General features: G+C 51.3%; 6 protein-coding genes across 6 annotated transcripts; 2 read left to right on the top strand and 4 right to left on the bottom strand.

Moving 5' to 3' along the window:
• Positions 1 to 27: 27 nt before the first annotated feature.
• Positions 28 to 2507, bottom strand: NCS54_00622700 (Glyco-hyd-65N-2 domain-containing protein; the record flags this gene model as incomplete). The annotated part of the gene is made up of 2 exons (XM_053151699.1): positions 28 to 535; positions 589 to 2507. The coding sequence occupies 2 exons, from the start codon at positions 2505 to 2507 to the stop codon at positions 28 to 30; spliced, it is 2427 nt and encodes an 808-aa protein (XP_053007674.1).
• Positions 2508 to 4020: 1513 nt separating this feature from the next.
• On the top strand, positions 4021 to 7406 carry NCS54_00622800 (Hypothetical protein; the record flags this gene model as incomplete). The annotated part of the gene is made up of 3 exons (XM_053151700.1): positions 4021 to 4457; positions 4511 to 7112; positions 7371 to 7406. The coding sequence occupies 3 exons, from the start codon at positions 4021 to 4023 to the stop codon at positions 7404 to 7406; spliced, it is 3075 nt and encodes a 1024-aa protein (XP_053007675.1).
• A 472-nt stretch (positions 7407 to 7878) lies between these two features.
• NCS54_00622900 (AA-permease domain-containing protein) lies at positions 7879 to 9661 on the bottom strand (the record flags this gene model as incomplete). Its single annotated transcript, XM_053151701.1, has 2 exons — positions 7879 to 9106; positions 9162 to 9661. The coding sequence occupies 2 exons, from the start codon at positions 9659 to 9661 to the stop codon at positions 7879 to 7881; spliced, it is 1728 nt and encodes a 575-aa protein (XP_053007676.1).
• A 623-nt stretch (positions 9662 to 10284) lies between these two features.
• On the top strand, positions 10285 to 11910 carry NCS54_00623000 (Hypothetical protein; the record flags this gene model as incomplete). Its single annotated transcript, XM_053151702.1, has 2 exons — positions 10285 to 10953; positions 11014 to 11910. The coding sequence occupies 2 exons, from the start codon at positions 10285 to 10287 to the stop codon at positions 11908 to 11910; spliced, it is 1566 nt and encodes a 521-aa protein (XP_053007677.1).
• Positions 11911 to 14919: 3009 nt separating this feature from the next.
• Positions 14920 to 17136, bottom strand: NCS54_00623100 (Non-reducing end alpha-L-arabinofuranosidase; the record flags this gene model as incomplete). Its single annotated transcript, XM_053151703.1, has 5 exons — positions 14920 to 16016; positions 16075 to 16264; positions 16321 to 16437; positions 16493 to 16957; positions 17011 to 17136. The coding sequence occupies 5 exons, from the start codon at positions 17134 to 17136 to the stop codon at positions 14920 to 14922; spliced, it is 1995 nt and encodes a 664-aa protein (XP_053007678.1).
• Positions 17137 to 18147: 1011 nt separating this feature from the next.
• On the bottom strand, positions 18148 to 19747 carry NCS54_00623200 (Hypothetical protein; the record flags this gene model as incomplete). The annotated part of the gene is made up of 2 exons (XM_053151704.1): positions 18148 to 18424; positions 18474 to 19747. The coding sequence occupies 2 exons, from the start codon at positions 19745 to 19747 to the stop codon at positions 18148 to 18150; spliced, it is 1551 nt and encodes a 516-aa protein (XP_053007679.1).
• Between the last annotated feature and the right edge of the window lie 815 nt (positions 19748 to 20562).

The following is a 20562-nucleotide window of genomic DNA, read 5'->3' on the forward strand; positions in this document are numbered from 1 at the left end:
CGAAGACTCCGTTATAGTATGCCATCGTCAAGCAGAGTCACCGCCAACTAAGTTGACTGTTTCGCCAGCCTTGAGTTTCTTTGAAAAGAATATGCTGCCCTTTCCTGAAGATTCACTCCCCATAGTAGCCTCGGATATCGTTTGGCCTGTTCCAACAGTGACGTTCAGAGCATTTCCCAGGATGCTCGTAATTGAAGCCTTGGTAAGCGCCCCATCCTTCCATTCAGCACCAACCACAAACCCACCCTTTGCTACAAACCCCTTGAAAGCTCCTTGTTTTGAACATGGCATTAGAGCAGGGAGAATCACTATCACTCCGTTGCTGCTTGATAGGAGTGACTCAGTAATGGCTGCACAGCCACCGAAGTTGCCGTCGATCTGAAATCCCGCAGGAGGTCCCATGTTGAGGAGACTGTCGTAAGTCAGATTGAAGAGGAGGTGAGTTATATCGACTTCAAGGCCCTTGCCTTGGCCTAGTCTGGCTCGTAAGGCTGCAAGCCAAGCACGAGACCACCCCATGCTGCCAGCGTCATGCCTAGGAGGAGTCAGTACGAAGTGATGCTTGTCTTGTCTGACAATGGCACTTACGAAGCGCGTCTTTCTACCAGTTTCCTGGAGGCCTCCCAGATCTTGGGATTTTCTGGAGTGATCTCAGACCCTGGATACAGACCGTAGAGAGGAGACAGATGGCGATGTCCTGGATCGGCCTCTTCAAAGTCTTCAATCCACTCCATAAGAGTGCCCATTCTGGGAGAGACTTGTAAGGGAGGGAGACTTTTACTCAAAGAGTTGGCCGTCTCAACCAATTTGTCTCCCGATTGCCCCAGGATTTTGGCCGCCTGCACAAAGTTTCCGAATAGTTCGCGCAAGATCGAGTTGTCTATGGTTGCTGAAACTGTCATTGCACCAGAGATGCTTCCATTCTTGTAAGAGGCTTCTGGAGAAACGGATGGATTGGTCACTTTCCAGCCTTTGTAGTCTGAAAGGAAATCCTCGTAGAACTGCACTGCGTCTTTGAACAGATAATAGTTTTCTTGGAGGAAGTCTTTGTCTCCGGTGTAGAGGTAGTGATTGAAAACATGCTGAAGAAGCCAGGCGTGTCCCATAGGCCAGTACGATCCTTGTGCGTAAATATCCTGGGGTGCCGCATCTCCCCAAATGTCGGTGTTGTGGTGGGCGACCCAACCGCGGGCATTGTACATTTTGCGTGCTACTTCTTTGCCCGTCTTGTGCATGAGCTTCATGTGAGTGAATAGAGGCTCAGTCAACTCGGCTAGATCTGGTGCTTTATTAGAACTACTAGAAAAGTTGAAGTTGACAGGAGGCTTACTCGTGATCTCTGCTGGCCAATAGTTCATCTGAATGTTGATGTTGATCGTATACTTGGAGCCCCAAGAGGGATCTAGTGCATTGTTCCAGATTCCTTGAAGGTTTGCAGGCAAGGTTCCAGGGCGTGATGAAGAAATAAGCAAGTATCGCCCAAACTGAAAGTAGAGACTAAAGAGTTCGGGATCAAAGTCGCCTTGGGCTAGGGCCTGGCGTCTTTTGGCTGTGGTCAAGGCCTTTTGCTCATCGCTCGAAGTGCCAAGGGATAGACTCGCTCGCTCGTATAACTTTTGGTAGTCGCTCACATGGCTTTCGCGAGTTTGCGAGTAAGAGGAAGACACGGCCCTGGCGAGTGTCTTTCGAACTGTTGATAGAGGGTCGCGTTCCCGGACAGTAGTTCGCATGTCGATGTATATCAAGGCTTCGTCCGCGTTGGTTACGACAATTTGATCGCCAATTTGACGCTTAGATCCGCCCTTAATGACAATCCGAGCACCAAAAACCGCCTTGATCTGATTCGAGTTGAAAGTCGAGATAATAGTGTCTCCGCTTTCAGCGTAAGCTGTTTCCACGAACCGATTCTGCTGATTTGAAGGTCGTTGAAATTTGATGTAAAAGCTTAAGGAGCCCGGCTTTGAAGTGGTGAGCCGAACGGCCATGACGTCTGCCGGCTTGCTAGCAAGGTACTCGCGCTGATACGAGACACCATTCGCTTCGTAGTAGACACCTGCCGTGCCGTCTCTGATGTCGAGCCATCTTTCATACTTGGTAGCTGACCCTTGGTTTTGGAAGTAGATTTGAAAGTCACCCCCAGGCTGGTACATTCGCATGCTGGAGGGTACACCCGAGAGTCCCAGATTGGCTTCAAAGGTAGCATCTTTGACATTTCCCTGGGCGAGAAGTGTCTGCACCTTCGGAAGCGTGTCTTTGGCGTCTGGATTGACTCTGTCGAGTGAGGTACCGCTCCAGAACGAGTCTTCGTTGATGTAGATGAGTTCAGTTCCAGTTACCCCCTTGATCATTCCTCCAAGCCTCCCATTTCCAACGGGCAGAGATTCGTTCCAGAGACTAGCAGGAGTGTCGTACCACAATCTCGAGGGGTTCCATTTGGAGTTGGGAGGATCAATACCGTGGCATGTTGGAAGAGCCGCCAAGAGTGCTAGGAGGAAGACTGTGCACATGGTGAGCACAAATTTGCAGCGTGTAGGCTTTGGATCTTAAATGGAGTCGGGCATAAGTATAAGTGGTAAACGATACAAGGCTGTGAGCACTCTACTACGGATTCTAAGACTTAGAGGTGTATATTTATGAATTTACCTCTTCGTTCCTGTAAAATTATTAGGTTAAGTTGAGCTGTGTACAGGGCTTCGGATTGGTGGGTTAACTATTCAGAGGAGAATGTTTTCCGAGATCAGGCTAAAACGGCTCTTATAAGCCGTTTTTGAGATCTACATTGCAGGTTCCAGTGCACAGAGGCAACTCTAGAATGATCAGCACACACCGAATCCCTGCCATCGTGTGCAGGAAAACTTAGCGTGAGGGGAAAGACCGAGAAAGATTGCGGAGGTGGACGGATGAATCGAGAGAAAGGAGGGGTTCGGTTGAAGGGAGAGCATGCATGGTTGAAGTGCCGAATTCGGAGATTTGTTGATGAGAGTGGCTTGTTTCCGTTGATAAGTGATGTAGCGTCGAAAGAGCTTATGGATGAGATCTCTTCTAGTGCATTTGTAGTGTTCAAGTATATAAGGATGCTACATAACCTGAGGGGAACTTCCATGCGAAAGATCGGCTGAAATATGCTACGTTTACTCAAGTCTGCAAGACTTTGTTGAACCATTAGCGTCGATATGCCGCGAACACAGCCGATGCCCAGGGCGAGAAGTTGCATGTTGTGAGACATTGGGCTGGTCATAATGAGCCGTCGAGGGTATTGTCAGTAAAGATGGGTGCCAAAATCAGGCTGTAGCCGAGAATTAGTGCAAAGGCGATGGACTCTGAGGGCTACTTACGCCGATTCTCATTGGAACACAACTGTGAGGTCGCAATCAGGTGCAGCCCAGATGAAACCAGGCTGCGACTATTGATCAACTAAGCCATGTCAATTATGCAGCTGAACCTCTCAGCCCGGCAGAGCTGCAACGTGGACCTTGATAAGGCCCCATCCCTGTCAGGAAGAGTTCTCCAACCCTGATGCATTTCGGCTTGCCTCATTCTGGATTTACCTCGAATCCGAGAATGCGGACAATATATAAGAGGTGAAGCTGTTAGATCCTTGTTGTTACATTGCAGACGTGTTGGTCGCAACCGAGCTCATTGTTTCACCTCGCGATTCAGCCGGCTCGGTGTCGCCACCGCCAAGGCGGCTTGACAGGCGCACTGTCTTTACACAGCCCGAGCAAGCAACTTGCAGCCTTCATAATCGCAGCGCGGTTGGAGAATCAGGGTGGCTGTGAAAGCGGCTTGGGCGGTAGGCAGTAATGGCACAATCTCTTTGCTGGCCATTGTTGATTGGCTACTCTCTCTCATTGGGTTGGGAAAGTGAGGCGAGACAACACGCGGGGCTCAACAGCATGTCCATTTTCATCGTCTTCGTTCCTGATCTCTTAAACCTCGATTTCGATCCATGAGTTTTACTGAGCCCGAACTCTTCCACATAGATGCACTAACATACCTACTCCAAGCATCTCAACCACAATGGAAGCGTTCAGTTTAGCCGCGTCGATCATGCAAGTCATCGACTTCGGCTCGAATTTCGTCATCACAGCCATCGCCATGTACAGGTCGTCATCTTCGACCCCCGATGACCTTCTCGCGCTCCGGAGTCTTCAAACAAACTCAGAAAGCCTCGGTTCTGTCTTGGGAACACTCAAAGCTGACTGTTCTCGACTTGCTAATCGTTCATCTGGGAACGAAAATGATGGCATCATTGCTTTGGCCAATGAATGCTCCAAAGCTCTTCAGAAGATGCTCGACACCCTGGAAATCGTCAAGCCTTCGAGAACCGGAAACATTTGGAAGGCTATGAAATCCGCTGTGGCACTCAAGTGGAATGAAAGTAGCCTCTCCGCTCTCCAGAGCCAGCTCAATGACTTCAAGCATCAAATCAGCCTGAACTTGCTCGTCTCTGTTAGGTAAGTAGTAATCCAGAATATTCATGTCCTTGCTGGAGCTAATACTTTCGAAGGCAATATTCGCAAAAGAGCGTAACACAACAAGACGAGATTCTTCGACGCCTTGACCGGCTCACAAGAGACACCAGTGCGTCTGCACGGGAACCAATCCCCTCAATCGACCAGTTTGGCTTTGGATCGTCGGTCGTTCAGCTTTTGACCAGGCGGCTGGGTCAGGAAGACGGCGAGGCTGAAAGAGCCCGGCTGCGGAGCGCCATCATCAGCGCAATGTTGTCTGGAGACGACGACATTGAGACATCCTCGAGCATCCTTCTTACCGACGACCATCGTAAGAACCTTGAAGCAATGTTTCTAGCCACTCTTCACTACGAAAGTATGGCAGATAGGGAGCTGGCAATTTCTGACGCACACGAGGCAACATTTCATTGGATTTTCAACAACAGCGAGCATCAGACCGCGAAGTGGTCAAGCTTTACAGGCTGGCTCGAGTCGGACGAACAGGTCTATTGGATCACTGGAAAGGCTGGATCAGGGAAATCTACCTTGATGAAGTTCTTGACGCAGCCTCACCAACCCCGGGATGCAGCGGAGAGCTCCAGGAACTTGCCTCTAGAAACTCGTTGCACCGAGTACCTTGGACGCTGGGCTGGAGAACAACGTCTCATCATGGCTTCCTTTTACTTTTGGGCTGCAGGTTCTACTGCCCAAAAATCTCATAAAGGATTATTCAAGACGCTCCTCTCACAACTTCTTCGGGCATTTCCAGAAGCTATTCCCTTCACGTCTCCCAAGCAATGGGGGGTGCTATCTCTATTTAATGAAGTTTCCAAAGAAGTCCCGGAACGGGAGCTGCGCAACATGTTCAAGCGAGCCATACGGCACATCTCCTCGGAAGCAAAAGTCGCTCTGTTCGTGGACGGACTGGACGAGTTCGAAGGAGATTTGGAGCCGCTGATTTCCACAATGCACAACGTCATATCTCAATCTTCATCTGTCAAGCTGTGCACCGCGAGTCGCCCATGGAATGAATTCCAGGAGGCTTTTAGGGACGTGCCTAGCCTCCGACTTCAGGACCTCACTCGCTCTGACATCCAGAAATACGTCGAAGCGAGGTTCACAGAGAATCAGAAATATATGGCTCTACGAGACTGGGAGACTGGGCTCACCGACAACCTTGTCAGCTCCGTGGTCTCGAAGGCGTCTGGCGTGTTCCTATGGGTCAAGATTGTGGTGTTCTCATTACTTGCAGGACTCAGCCAAGCAGATCGTCCAAGCGACCTAAAACGACGACTTGATGATCTACCAGAGGATCTGGAGGGGCTATACGAAAGGATACTTGATAACATCGACCCCTTCTATCTCGAGCACGCTACCGAGTACTTCACCCTCATGAAAGCATGCCCCGAACCACCTCCCGCCTTGCTCTTCTCTTTTGCAGATGAAGAGAATCTTCTGGATCTACCTGGCAGGCTTCTTTCCAATATTGTCAACAAGGGCGGCATGGTCAACCTATTTGACCGTGTGCAAGATATCGCAATCAGGTTGAACAGTCGATGCAAGGGCCTGCTGGAGGTGGCTGAACCCATTCCTAAACCGGACTCTCGACTCCCTCTATTCCGGTACCCTGGGCCAAAGATTCAATACTTGCACAGAACTGTTCGAGACTTCATCGACAGCCCAAACACCACAAGACGACTTGGCCGCTATCTGCCTGGCTCTTATGATCCCCATCTCAAGCTTTTATACGCCAGCGTTGTTTTGGATGCAAAATTCAGCCCACATATAACACAACAGGAGATAATGAGAGACGTCATGTATCATGCGGACCGAGTGAGCACAAACTCGACACAGGAGCTCGTGAGGGGATTGGACCGTTATCGCGAAGCCCTCTCAACTAGGTACGCTGATAAGGAGACTTTCAACCTCAACTTGAGAAGCCTTAACGGTGTCTATGATGCGATGAGCCTGGAACAGCAGTTTCTGTGTCTCGCCATCGAGTATGGAGTTGTCGGCTACATCAACGCCGAACTTGACGACGGAGGTTCAATCCTCCTCTCCAGAGACCGTCTACTTGAAATATCCTTTCGGGAGTTCGGCCCTACCAGTTTGCGTCGTCCCTTATGGACTTTTGTCAAGAGGGGCTTTAAAATCCCTACGACAGTCTCATACTCTTTGCTTCATATTCCCTTTCTACACTTCTCGCCTTTACCCTCCCATCGACAAGCCGAGGTGGTCAAGGCTCTGCTCAAAAGAGGAGCAGATCCTAATCAAGAATTCAAGTTTCGCCACAACGGAGCCGGGACGGCTACTACGCCCTGGAGGTTATTCATCGGGGAGATTATCTGTGCCTTTCTTTCGACGTTAAGATCAGCAAGAAAGGCTCGTTTAGCCGACCTTGGCGAGATCACCCGACTCATGATTGACTACGGCGCCAACGTGAACCCTTCGAACGTGGAAGCAGCTATCAAACTCTTGGCATCGGAGCCCGATAGAGAATACATCTTGAGTCGCCCCGCGTGGTCGGTACACAAAGCCGTTTACTCGGCCTTACGCAGAATGAAAAAGGACAGAGCAGCCCGGAAGCTTGAGTTTGACAAAGAGCATCAACGATATCTAGGAGGGGGACCCCTCAAGTTGAACCAGGACCTGCCCGTGGTGCGTCTTCCATATGGAAAACATTTTTGGTATATGGAATATATACCAAGCCATCGTCCTACCCGTCGTCTTCAAAGCCGCAGAAGTTTTATCTATATAAGAGATTAAGGAATAGTATTGTAATGGAGATGAACTATTTAGATTACTTTCCTATTTACTGAGCGAATCAACACCGAAGTCTGCATTTAACAGGGGGCAGATAGAAGTTAGTCGCTCGTGGGAAGGTCTGCTCTAATGAAGCCTAATCTCATCCTAAAGTACGTAGCCACAGCTATCGGCAATAGTTATATCTAGGCACTAGAAATATTGAGAAAAGGCTACTGTGTTAGCATTAGGATATAATGCTATGATGTGTTGATATTGTGTTTTTTGATATAGTTAGAGTCCAGCCTTTAATAAGATAACTGAGTCAGAAGATAGTCATGGATACACACGTATGAGCTGTCACTGTTGGAACTCTTAAGAGAAGCACAGGATGTACTTGTCTGATTCAGGTTAGCCTTTGCCATAAGTTAGTTTCCCACTTCCTCAAACCTTCCAAACTACCTAGGAAAGGGAACTAATTATAGACAGGAAGCCAATAATCAGACCAAGATGCCAACCATCATGAACAAAATATCGGTAAAAGCATATGAGAATAGAGAGGCCCATGTCACATCTTGATGATCTAGACAGTACGAGTCAATCAACATGGAATCCGAGCAGCTAACTCTCCGGATGGAGCCACTTACATCCAATCTTTCACGCCTAGATTCAAGTCTGGTCATTACGCTCCCCAAAACCTCGCCCAAGCTCGGACAAAGACATTCTTCTTCTTCAAAGCCTCCCTATCACTCTCTAGGGCAAGCCCCTCCTCCCAGAACCGACATTCCTCATCAATGGCCTGCTTCTGCCCGTCGGCATAGATATCGACAGTAGCGGCGTTTGCCATACGGGTACCCTTGACAATCTTCCAGAACAAGAACATGAAGGTGAACCACGCCAGACCAAAATAACTAGTAATGAACCCCTTTGTCGACCATGGCTTGAAGGTGTCGAAACCGATAAAGATGGTGGTCAGGGTACCAATAAGGATGGACACATATGGCGACCAAGATGCGCAGGGGACGGTATAAGGGAACACAATGCCTGGCACTGGCTGTGCCATGGATCGTCTGAAGAGCGACTTTTTGAAGTGGTTCTCACCCTGACGAACAATCCACTGTGCCTTGAGAGCGCGGCACCAGCCGAGGAAAACCCACGACATGGCTGTGGCGTTGACGACAAGGGCGACGGTGGTAAGGTCCACGAACCAAGAGAAGACCTCTCCTGCACTATTGGATGCGACGAGGAAAGACAACAGCGAGATGATGGTGACAGCCGTGACACAGACCCACGGCACGCCACTCTTTGTGCACTTCAAGAAGAGCTTGGGTGCCCGTCCGTCCTGGGCAAGTGAGTAGAGGGTTCGGCTGGAAGAGTACAGATAGGCGTTGCCACAAGACCAGCCGGAGAGAAGGATGAGAAAGTTGATGAGGCCGGGCAAGAAGCCCCTGATGCCGAGGTTCAAAAGACCTAGAACCCAGGGAGATGCCGCTGCGCCAGCCTCGCCGGACTCGATCGCGCCTAGCAGTCGCGAGTCGCGCGAGTTGCACAGGATACCCACGGCGAGGATTCCCACAATGTAGAACAGCAGAATACGGGCGGCAATCATCTTGGCAACGCGGGGAATCGTCTTTCGCGGGTTCTGAATCTCGCCAGCTGCCAGGGAGATGATATCGGGACCTCCAATGGTGAAGACGGCGTACCTAACCGATATGCAGATGCTCAGAAAGATACCGGTGGCACCCTCAGTGTAGTAAGGATGCGCCATGTCCCCGTTCTTCCAGTTGTGAAACCCATAGGCCTCGCCCGTGGGATTTGCTCCGACCATGGTGAAAAATGTCGCCAGGATCAAGCCGATCAGCAGAAGGATCTTGGTAGAGCCCATGACGAACTCGGCTTCTCCATACCACCTTTGTGATTCTGTCAGTGACTCCGAATGTAGCTAAGACTATCTAACTTGCTTACCTGACTGCAACCATGTTCAGAAAGAAGCATACCGCCATAGCCATGGCGATCCACACAGCTGGGTTGATGTCGGTGTTCCAATACTGCATGACGGTAGCCACGGCAGAGTACTCGGTGCACACCAACATGGCACCAGCATAAAAGTAGGTCCAGCCCATGGCAAAGCCCAAGGCGGGATCGACGAAACGAGCGGCGAGTTCGTAGATGGAACCACGGATTGGAAGCCACGCCAGCATCTCGGCAATGTTGACACAGGTTGGCCAGATGAATCCGAGGCCGTAAATCAGATAACCTATAAGCAGAGGGAGCGGGCCAGCCTTGGATAAAACCCCACCGACGCCGACGAAGAGGCCGACGCCGATGCCACCGGCGATGGTCATCAGCTGGACGTGACGTGGGGTCAAGCCGCGACGAGTTTGCAGCACAGTGGTAGGGGCGTGGTCCCCGGCGAAAGTCGAAACGTTGTCATCACCGGCATCCTTTTTGAGCGAGGCGGTCATGATGATAGATGGAGGATCAAAGAAAGAGAACCAATGCTCGCCTTTGGTAGATGGGCAAGGAGAAGGAACTGATTGCCGAGACTGTAGCGGGGAAGATCAAGGTCCTTATAGGCATGAGAACCGATGCCCAACAGGAGATTGGCAAGGCTCATATCTGCGGAAAGACGACAAATTATCCCTTGGCAAGGACAAACCTCCAGGCCGCCACCCTGATCGGCTCGCCGGGCCAAGGATAAGGCTCTCTGCTAGCAAAGAAGACCGGATAGTAACCTGACTCGTAGACATGGGGTCTAATACATAATTTGCCCCCTCAAGCCTAGCACGAACGATTTAGGCCCCGCTTACCCCATGGAGTAAGAATCTGAGCAATAGGATGCCTCTGTTTAACAACTCCAAATCTAGGTTAGTGTTATCGTCACCTGCTTATCTCCTGATGGAGACAACACATCCTTGTCATACTCTATATGGTAAGACTAGCACTACAGCACTTGATTGAGACTGAGGGCACTTTCGATGGCTTGCAAAAGCCAGAATGGCCGTTATCAAAGGTATAATAGTGAAGAAATGGGTGTCGAGCGTGGCAACATCGGTACCTCCTATCCACGACCAACCTACTGCTGACCATGAGCAACCCACGCGACAAGGCGAGAGACCGGCTCCTGGCCATCGCTCAAACCATCCAAAGCCCAGAACCCAACTACGGTCTGCCAGAAGAGTTCATGACGAAGCTCAGGGCGGCCCTCGTTGCTGACCCTTTGCTCCCAAGGCCTGACCCCTCTGTCTCCCTATGGCAGGAACCCCCTCATCCCAGTGTCTCCAACATACAGTCGCCCAGTCTTCCTCAGTTTGCCGACTTTGTCGTCATAGGCTCTGGAATCACCGGGTGCAGCGTCACCAAGTCCCTCCTCGAAGATGATTACCTACACCCCGCAAGCCGTGTCGTGGTCTTGGAGGCGCGTACCCTCACGAGCGGTGCCACTGGCCGTAACGGCGGCCAACTCGTCTCGCCAGTCGGTCATACATACAGCGCTTTGTGTCGACGACACGGAGAAGACGCAGCGAAGGAGATGTCTCGCTTCAGTCTCATGAACGTTGATCGGGTCATGTCCATGGTCAAGGACCTGGATCCCGAACTCCAGGCTGCCAGCGAGATCCGCAAAGTCTCCAAAGTGATGGTCTCTGGAGACAAGGAGACTTGGGAAGCCTCAAGGAAGTCACTGGATGCTTTCCGAGATGCGATACCCGAGCACCGAACGCTTCATGGCGTGACCGAGAAGGAAGATCTTGCCGAGGTATGCCCCGTGTCGACTCTTATATGGACGACAAGAACTGACTGTCCGCCCCTTTTTAAGTTGAATATCAAGAACGGCTTTGGAGTCATCCAGCATCAAGTTGGCGCACTCTGGCCATATCGTCTCATCACCGGAATCTTTGAGCGCCTCCTCGCCCAACACCCCGACCGTCTGTCGATCGAGACCAACACACCCGCCACCAACGTAAAGTTTCTCCCGGAATCCGAGTCTGAATACCCATATGCAATCGAGACATCACGGGGAACTATTCGTAGCAAGCAGGTGATCCATTGCACGAATGCAAACGCTGCACACCTCTTGCGTCCACTTGCAGGAAGACTGTACCCGTATCGCGGACCGATGTCAGTGCAGAAGGCTGGTCCATACCTGGAGCACCGCGGCAACCAACGTTCATGGAGTTGCCTGGTCAAGTCGACGTTGGACCCGGTGACTGGCTTCTTTCACAGCGGCTTGTACTACCTTCAACAGCACGGCACCACTGGAGATATCTGGGTTGGCACTGACTACTCCAACTTGTTCGATGTCTTGACTTCCGACGACACTTCCGTTCCAGGTCAGGCAGTTGAAGCCCTGTTGCGTTTTCTCCCCGAATACTTTGCCAAAGGATGGCCAACTGGCGAGGTTCCAGAACTGAAGGGGGTGTGGACTGGCCTTCAGGGGCATACATCCGATGGCATACCGCTGGTGGGCCGACTGACCAAGGATCTGTCCGGCAGGGACGGTGATGGTGAATGGTTCGCCGGAGGCTACAGCGGATACGGAATGGACAAGGCATGGATGACTGGCGAGGCGCTCTGTAGCATGATCACTCGTGACGTTGCCCCAGACTGGCTGCCAAAGGCCTTCCTCATGACCAAGGAGCGGCTTCAACGAGACGTGACAGTCGAGAAATCCGTAGCTAAATGGGTTTCAATTGCCAAGACAGGAGACTGGTGAAGAGAGTAGCTAGTCAAGTTTACATGAATAGGATCATCCCATGAGCGTGCTCAACTCCTTTTGCGTGCAAATATCCAACCAATACACATCAGACTGCCCTTCATCCAGAGCACTCCAGGTACTTGTGACGAGCTCCAGAACGTTGGCCACCTTGCGCAGTGGAAGCACAGCCGCGTATGCCGACAGCCGACTCCTGATGAAGTTCCTGGCGCGGGCTACCTCGATGATGCTCTGGCCAAGCCCCCGGGCCTGATCATCCACCGCGCCCAGCGACGCGACGTCTTGCGGCCCGCGGCGTAGCTCGTTGGATACTGCGACGAAAATGAGTGGCTGGATGCTTCGGCTTCTGGACTCAAAGGGGATTTCGCGGACGAGATCCAGAGTGTGCAATGCCAGACTGGTCATCCACGAGTCCATCTCGGCTTTGCTTGGTATCTTGGATGGAGGCCGCGGGGACAGGATGTGCTCCTTATCCCAGGGACGATACCGCTCTGCGAGGAGATCAGGAAACACGCGGTATATCTGCAACAGTCCGACATATTGATAAGCTTCGTCTATCTTGGCCAGGTGCGCCAATGTGGTTCTCGGGTCTCCCATGTCTTGCAACCTTGAAGTATCCAACGGCCTGTATGGGAGCAGTCGTTTCTCTAAGATGCGAGCCTCTCGAATCTGGCTCTTGAAAAAGTCCAAGTCTGCCTCGGTGACAAACTTGATGGCTGAGACTCGACGACGGTATTGATATACCAGTCTTCCGACATCGGCGAGCATCTTGACTGTCTGACCTGATACCCCAACAAACGGGTGTAAGGCAGTCTCATTGACCGGTTCTTCCGGTCCGAAGAAGGGATTGTCAGTGCTCGACGTGTCAGCGAAGAAAGAGAGCAGCATCCCCCAATAGTCGACTGAAGTCTGGAAGAACCTGGCGATATACTTGGAGTCTTCCCCCGTGGCTGTCGCAACCCGGTCATGCACCAATTTCTTCGTCGCTTGGAATCGCTCCTCGGACATGTTCCCAGGATTATGCCAGGTAGCGGAATGGCAAAGAAGAACTGTTGACAGGAGTTCGACCTCTGGGTGGTCCGAGGAGCTACTGAGGTCTTCTTCAAGGCACTGCAGTGCTAAAAGGCGTTCTTGGGCCGCCGTTGCGGATAGCTCAGGGAACCCACTGGTCAGGCAAGCCGCGGCCATGCTCTGCATTGTGTGGTAGAGGACCCTGGATGACTGCCAAGCCTTTTCGACCACGACACGCATAAAGTTTGATTGGCTATCCCAGGCGCAGAATAGTGATATGACTTCTTTGATGAAAAAGTCTGAGAGAGCGGTGGGGAGGTTGCTGAGTTCCCTTGGCAGAGTTGAAAACCTTTGTATCATCTGCCCCGAGTCTTGGTTAATATGATGATTGGAGGCACATGAACTTGAGCTTGTGCTATGGGCATATTGTTGGGTTTCTGCACCCGGCCAATTCTCGCTGATGGCATGGCTCGTAGGCATGTCGGCAAAGCCACTGCCCAAGATCAAGGGTTCACCCAAGGCCAGGGGACATTCCATAGTGCTGTATCCTTGGAAACCCCATTGAGAGTCTGAAAGCTCATATCCTAGGCCTGGATATTGTGAGGCGCCTGGCTGCGTAGGGGACGGTAGATAACTGTCGTCTCCCAAGTTGGGAAACATGGAGAGAAGGCTCAAACCTGAGGACCCGGATGTTTCCGTAAGCCCTTGGTCGCCTGGGGTAGCACCAGCCTGCAGACAAACCTGATCTCCTTTGGTTACTGACGGCTTCTGACCACGGCTTGAACCAACAGAGTTCTGATGGAGCTGGTTCTTAGCAGACCATCGCAGGTTAAACACGTATCCGGGACATTTATTCCCAGATTCCTCGCACCGTCTACACCCGGGCTTTCTTTGATCGCATTTAAGCTGATTTTCACCGTCAGCGCCTCGATGTGTCTCGACGCCAGGTCCATCGACCGACCTACCCTCTTGGCCTTGCACTGTGTGCACCCGTGGCGCGACCTCGAGTGTGTTAGACGATAAAGGGTGCTCATGGTTGGCAAGAACAGCAGTGAGGTGTAATGCTAGCAGCAAATCAAGATCGTCCAGGAAGTGAAAGGTGATATAAGGAAGATGTTAGATATCATGACGGGTTGCCGTCGTGATTAGACTAAGGGGGCTAATGCCTGAGGCACCAAACCCCGCGATGACCCCCGCTTGTTAGCGGCTGGGCTTAACTCCCAAATAGGTTCCAACTGCCGGGCTATCTTGAGTGTTTTGTCAAGGCGACCCCTCGACCCCCTTGAGAGCTGAACCCCTTTGGCACCCCATTAGTCAATGGATAGGTTAGGATAAGGGTTATGGTTGGTTAGGATTATGGTTAGAATTAGTCTATGATTGGATCAAAGTGCAAAGGGGGTTGGCTGACAAGGGGTCGGGGGGTCGTCTTGACTGTATACACGGCTATCTTTGAAGACATGGAAGTTATACAACCCTTTGCACTATGCTTGATTTTCATTACCGCCAATCGACTCCTTCGTCCGCTGGTTTATCGCCCATGGCTAATGATATTCTCCAATTATTCAACCGCCAGGTCAACCAACTTGGATGAGAGTGGATTGTTTCTGTTGACAAGTGATGTGGCGCTGGAAGAGTTTCCTGAGCATATGAGGACATGAGATAATCTGGGGGGGGGACTTGAGTGTGAAAGCATGCTGATAGTACTAGTATACTACCAGTAGACCCTTGTAGAATATCGGTGAAAGTAGAATAGAAACCTCCTTTAGTGCTATATTCCATCCTCATCGTTTGATTTGACTATTGTTCGATGACACTCGGAGATAGGAAATTCGGCTGAATTGGCGAATCACGTCAATATGAAGAACCACTTGCCGATAATGTGAGACAACTCTTTGGTACATCTTAAATTCAGATTCCTATAGAGACTACCGGAATCTGCTACTGCCATTGTTGTAGCAGAGCCGTGATAAACTTGCATACTATAACGATTCAAGCTCATTAAGACATAAACGCTCTTCCGAGGGTACGCTTTCTCAAGCTCTTTCCTGTCGACTTGGTCTCCAAGACAGCAACACTCAGCTCTGGCAGGCTAAACTTGAAAATTCCATCCTTATCAGCCTCAAGGACTGTAGTTGTGCTGTTCACAATGTTGACACCAGTGTGAGGGTCATTGTAGGCGAAGGGATCATCCTTGGCGTTGGTCAACAGAGTGAGGTCGGCCTCAGTGCCTGCCTCAACACCCTCGAAGGCCAGAGAGACAGGTACGTCGGCTCCCTTGGTGGTGTTGTAGGCGGCGCCCTTCCAGATGAATGTGCCTTCGTCCTCGTTCTTTCCAGCAACGTAGAAGAGAGGGTCGAAGTCGGCGGACGCAGGTAGAGTATGGGTCATGGGGTGGGCGGCAAAGAGCTCCCACACGTACCAACTAGTGGAGCGTGTTGTCATGGCGGGGTCGGCGGCGAACTGGACAATGGTGACGGCCCACTGCCAACGGTTCATGTTGCGGAGAACAGGGGCGTAGAAAGTTCCAGGAATGCGATCAGCGTTTCTCTCGTAGCCGATAAGAGACACAGCCTCGCCCACGGTTCCAATCCACCAAGGGAAGTCCATCAAATTCCCAGACCAGCCAGTTCCACCGTTAGGGTGAGTGGCAGCAACCTCTCCAACGATGTGACCAATGTCATTGTCGAATCGGTTGAACTCCTTGACCAGGGCATTGGGCTCGCGGTAAGGGTGGTAGTCGCCAATTCCAGGAGCAGGAATGTCAAAGCCGTCGCCATCAGTAGTCGCGCCAGAAGAAATAACGGTGATGTCATCGTAGAGGTCGGTGATGGCCTTGAGGAACATGGGGAAGCGGTACTCCTTATAACTCTTCCATCCTCCAGGATAACCCGCGAGCCAGTCTTCGTTTCCAATCTCGACGTAGTGAAGCTTAAATGGCTCTGGGTGACCAAGTTCGGCTCGACGCTTGCCCCATTTGGAGTCAGCAGGGCCACGGATGAATTCGATTTCGTCAAGGGCGTCGTCAATGATGGACTGGAAGTCTTCCTTAGGGGTGACGTCGCCGTTGAGGGATAGACCCGCGTAGACGCCAACGACTGAGAAGAATCATGTTAGATGTCTGTCGGGGGATGCTGAAAGGAATTATTATCTCACCAATCTCCAGTTGCATATCCTCAGCCCACTCAAGGTACTCCATGAGGCCAAGGCCATGAGTCTGCTGATATTCCCAGACACCCTCAAAGCCCTTTCGGTATCGGAGAGGGCCGAGGGTGTCCTTCCAGTCCCACCAAGTCTTGTTGGTTGATCCCTCCAGCATGTTGCCGCCAGGAAAGCGAAGCAGGCTCTGGTGCAGTTGAGTCAGCATATTGAGCAAGGTGGATTTCCTCGTGGGGGACTCACTGGGTGCAGGCCTTCGAGAGCCTCGGCAATATCAATTCTAAGTCCGTTCTTGCGGCCTTTGTAAGTAGGGGGGAAGAGACTGATCAAGTTGAAGTCAAGAGACCCGCCAGAGACGCCCTGTACTAGTTAGTAAGAGTCCAATATCGGTGACCGATAAGATTTGAATACACACCTTGGGATTGAACGTAATGGCGAAAGTGTTGTTGCTATTGGGGGCATCCTTCTTAGGAATGAGTTCAAACTTGTGCTCAGTCCAGTCATTGGCAACAGACTTGGACTTGATATCAACAGAGCCAAACACATCCTTGGTGAGGTTAGACTGCAGCGAGGCGGTGAACTTTCCCTTGTAGGCACCCTTGACCCAGAAAGAGCCTGTATAAGTCTGCTTCTTCACATCCATTCCCCAGTAGCCGTCATTAAAGAAACCAATGGACTTTTCCTTCTTGCTTCCGGCCTTGACATTCAAAGACACGGGAAGGGCATCGGAAAGTGGTTCCTTGAGACGGTTTAGAGATAGCTGAGCGCCATTCACTGAGTGCCAGCCGTCTAGAGAGACCGGGTACTTGTTGCTGTACTGGAAGGCTCGGTTGCGGATAAGCTCAGCATAGATTCCACCGTCACCAGAGTTGTTGATGTCCTTGATACAGAGAGTCAGTTGCCGGCCGTTGAATCTGGTTAACAGAGACTTACTTCATGAAGGAAGCCATATTGATGGCCACTCGTGGCATTTCCATCTGAGGCAGACACCTTGATGTTGACAGCTCCAGCCGTCGCGACATATGCCGCAGCGGCGAGAATCGACTTAAGGGAGACCATATCGAAGTCGGGCAGACAAAGTCTGAGAGGTCTGTGTCTGGAACGGCCACATCTTGTGTCGGCATTGACGGGGTTTTATATCACGACGATCTGCCCATGGCGTGCCTCCAGCCGATGGGCGGCCATACTAACCGCTAGTTAATATTAACAACGAGGTCATACAACATAGCCTAAAAGAGATATTCCCCGAAATCATATACAGAAAATAGTCAAGCGGCCCAATCATCGATCAATCAAGCCTCTCCGCATCATGTACATCCAAGTGCCTAGACGTAAAGTCGACTAACCCGCACTTCATCCCGCTCCTATTAGTTAGTAGCGCCGATGCGGAGAAAACAACGCGGAGAAGTCTCGTGCCTCGGGATATCTAAGCTCGTATGACGTTCCTGATCGGTCGAGCATCATCCGGAGCAAGGTTACATTTGAGCCAGGATAAAGGCCAGCATGCCCCGGCAGATTTGAAGCGCCGGGATTGGATTCGCGCGCATAAGAGTTATAGTTGCGCATAGAGTGAGGGGAAAACTGCCTTGATCAGGCGGGGGAGTTAATTAAGCCTGTCTATCACTTCTTTTCCTGCTGTTAGTCAATACTTGTTTATCGGTTTATCCGGGTGGAAGAATTGATCAACAGGTCCACGAATTATAAGCGAGGAACCGGATGATGGCATGCCGATCAGTTCGAATTTTTCGCAGCTAAAGAAACACGGGCAAAGGTAAAAAGCACGGGCATCCGCCTGATCCGATCTTCAGTTCTTGAATTCTTTTACCATTGTTTGATCGTTCTATCTGAGCTTTGTCGCCATCCACAACCCAAGTCAATGGCCAGTGCCTATTCACCAACCATCATCAACTGCCTATTTTCCAAGGACTGTTGCTGATGACGGCGATGGCCTAGAATGGCCCTTGGGACAGCTGTGAGCCAATGGGAGATGGTGGTCGTCTATTTCGTAACAGTGGAATGATGCAGATTATTCCTCATGCCGTACAAGGCCGTCAGTTGACACTTGCACACTCATTCATCGCCCTCGATATGATCGCTCTTCTCCTTTCCTCCAATAAACTCTTGAGGCATGGCGATTGGCCGAGTCTTGGCAAACTTGACTGTCGACCATGCCGATGGAGAGTCCTTGAACAGGAGCTCAATCTCCTCCAAGTTTCGGCCCATAGTCTCAGGGAAGAGGAAGTAAACCGAGACGGGGATGCATGCGGCGATGACGGCAAACACAATGTAGTATTGCCATCCAATAGTGTTGATGGCCACTGGAGTAACCATGACAATGACAAAGTTCCTGTAGAAATATTAGTTGTGGTGCTTTGTAAAGAGTTGGAGCGACATACCATAGCCAATGGTTGGCTGTCGAAATGGACGACATGGCCATTCGCAGACGAATAGGCGCAACCTCAGTGCAGTACAGGAAATTGGCGCCAAGGAAGCCAATAGGGACCCAGGTGTTGTAGAGGTAAAGGAAGCAGCCAGCTGCGATCATAGCAGGCTTGTTCTCTTTGCCAAATGACGTGGTGATTGCAAGTGCAGCCATGCAGGCCGACATCCCAATGCCGCTGATGATGAAGACAGCTCGACGACCGAAGCGATCGATGGTGAAGAAGGCGACAAAGGATGAGAGGAACTTCCATGTGAGAGCGCCTCCGGAGAGAACACGAGACATCTCACTGCTCATGCCCAGGTTTTGCTGGAAGAGAATTGGCGCATAAACTGACACCAGGTTGGATCCAGAGGCTTGCTGGTAGAACTGAAGCATGATGCAGAGACAGAATCGGTAGAGGAGCTTATCGTCGCCCATCTTCAGCATGTCTCCCAGGCTGGCTCCACCCTGGCTTGTCTCTTCGAGAGAGTGCTCAATACCGGCCACTTCAGCTTGAACCTCGAGTGCATCCTCAGGGAGACCTCGAAGTGCTGAGACGACATGACGGGCTTCTTCGGATCGGTTCTTGAGGACCAGCCATCGAGGACTTTCCGGAAGCGCATAGACTGAAGCCAACAAGACGATAGAGAAGCCGATGGAGATGGCGATAGGGGGTCTCCAGGTAACGGGGCCGTGCTTGAACTCGAAGAAGGCGAGGTCAACCCAAGACTCGAGTGTATAGCCCAGACACATGAAAAGGCCAGTGAGGACAACACTGCGTCCACGGTTCTTTGCTGCTGAAGTCTCACTCAGCCAGACAGGGACGATAGAGCTGAGTTGGCCGACACCCAAGCCGATGATGACTCTGCCGACGATGAACTGGGCAAGGCCAAAGGAGGAAGCCTCGAGGATCTCTCCAATCAAGGTGCAGATGCCAGCAAAGAAGATAACATTGCGTCGACCAAACTTGTCACCCGTGTACGAGCAGGACAAGGAGCCGATAAGGGCACCGATAACAAAGGTCGCAACGACAAAGCCCTGCAGTGTCGACTTGCGGCTCTTCTCGGAGCCTTCACTGTGGACGGTATCGATGCCAGGGAATGTCTTGACCCAATCTTCCTCAGTGAGGAGACCACCAATGCCGGCTTGGTTGTAACCGAAAATAACAAAGGCCGGGCCGACGACGAGAGCAAGCTGAAGAATGCTCAACGCCTTGCCGCTGGCACCAAGGTATGTCTGTGAGCTCATCTTTGCAAACTCGACACTGAAGAGACAAAAACAAGATGAGTGGTCCTCGAAAAGATTTGAGTAGACTACCCCTTATATACTAAATCCTTTCTCCTCTTCTTTTCTCCTCATCTTTACCCCCATGTCTTGCGGAGCCCCATGGGATCACTAAAGGCACTTGACCCCGTTCTTGTGGGGTTTTAGCATCCTGCTGAGACGACTTGAGTTAACCGTCAACGTCGAATCGAAGTGTACGTGCTCACGGCAGTTGGCAACGGATTGCTTGCAATTTGGCGACGTCGTCGGGATGGTTCCCACACCTTGTGGATAACTAGTCCCTATATGCCGGATACTCGGCACGGTGGCTTCTCGGAGCCTTTGAACTAAGTGGATAACCACGCTCGACGATATGGGTCTCCACGGTGAGTCGGGTGGCTCCGGGAGCATCATTGTTGAGCGAGTCAGCTCACTTGATGGGAAAAGAAAATGGCGCAGGCGAATAAGTCTGTAACACTAGGCATGGGTTCGGGGAGGGATCAGCAAGGTGTGCGGTCAGAGGCTGCTGTGCGGGCGCGATTCATTGAGGCTGTCGTGATTCGGCGCTAGCGGGAGGCTCAAGTAAGCACTATGCTTCTGGAATGCTTCTGGAAACAGCCAGGTTTGGTGGTGAATGCGGCTTATTTCTGGGCGCCGATCGTTCCTCGGGGTTAGCTCTGGCTGCCGCATACGGACGATATCGGGTGAGACGTCAAGACGACATTTGGATGCGTATTGCTATCAGGGAACAATGGAAGCGTTCAATGTCTAATTCTAATGACATTCGGATAAAACGGGAT

Source organism: Fusarium falciforme, chromosome 4 (genome assembly GCF_026873545.1).
Source record: "Fusarium falciforme chromosome 4, complete sequence".
NCBI lineage: Eukaryota > Fungi > Ascomycota > Sordariomycetes > Hypocreales > Nectriaceae > Fusarium > Fusarium falciforme.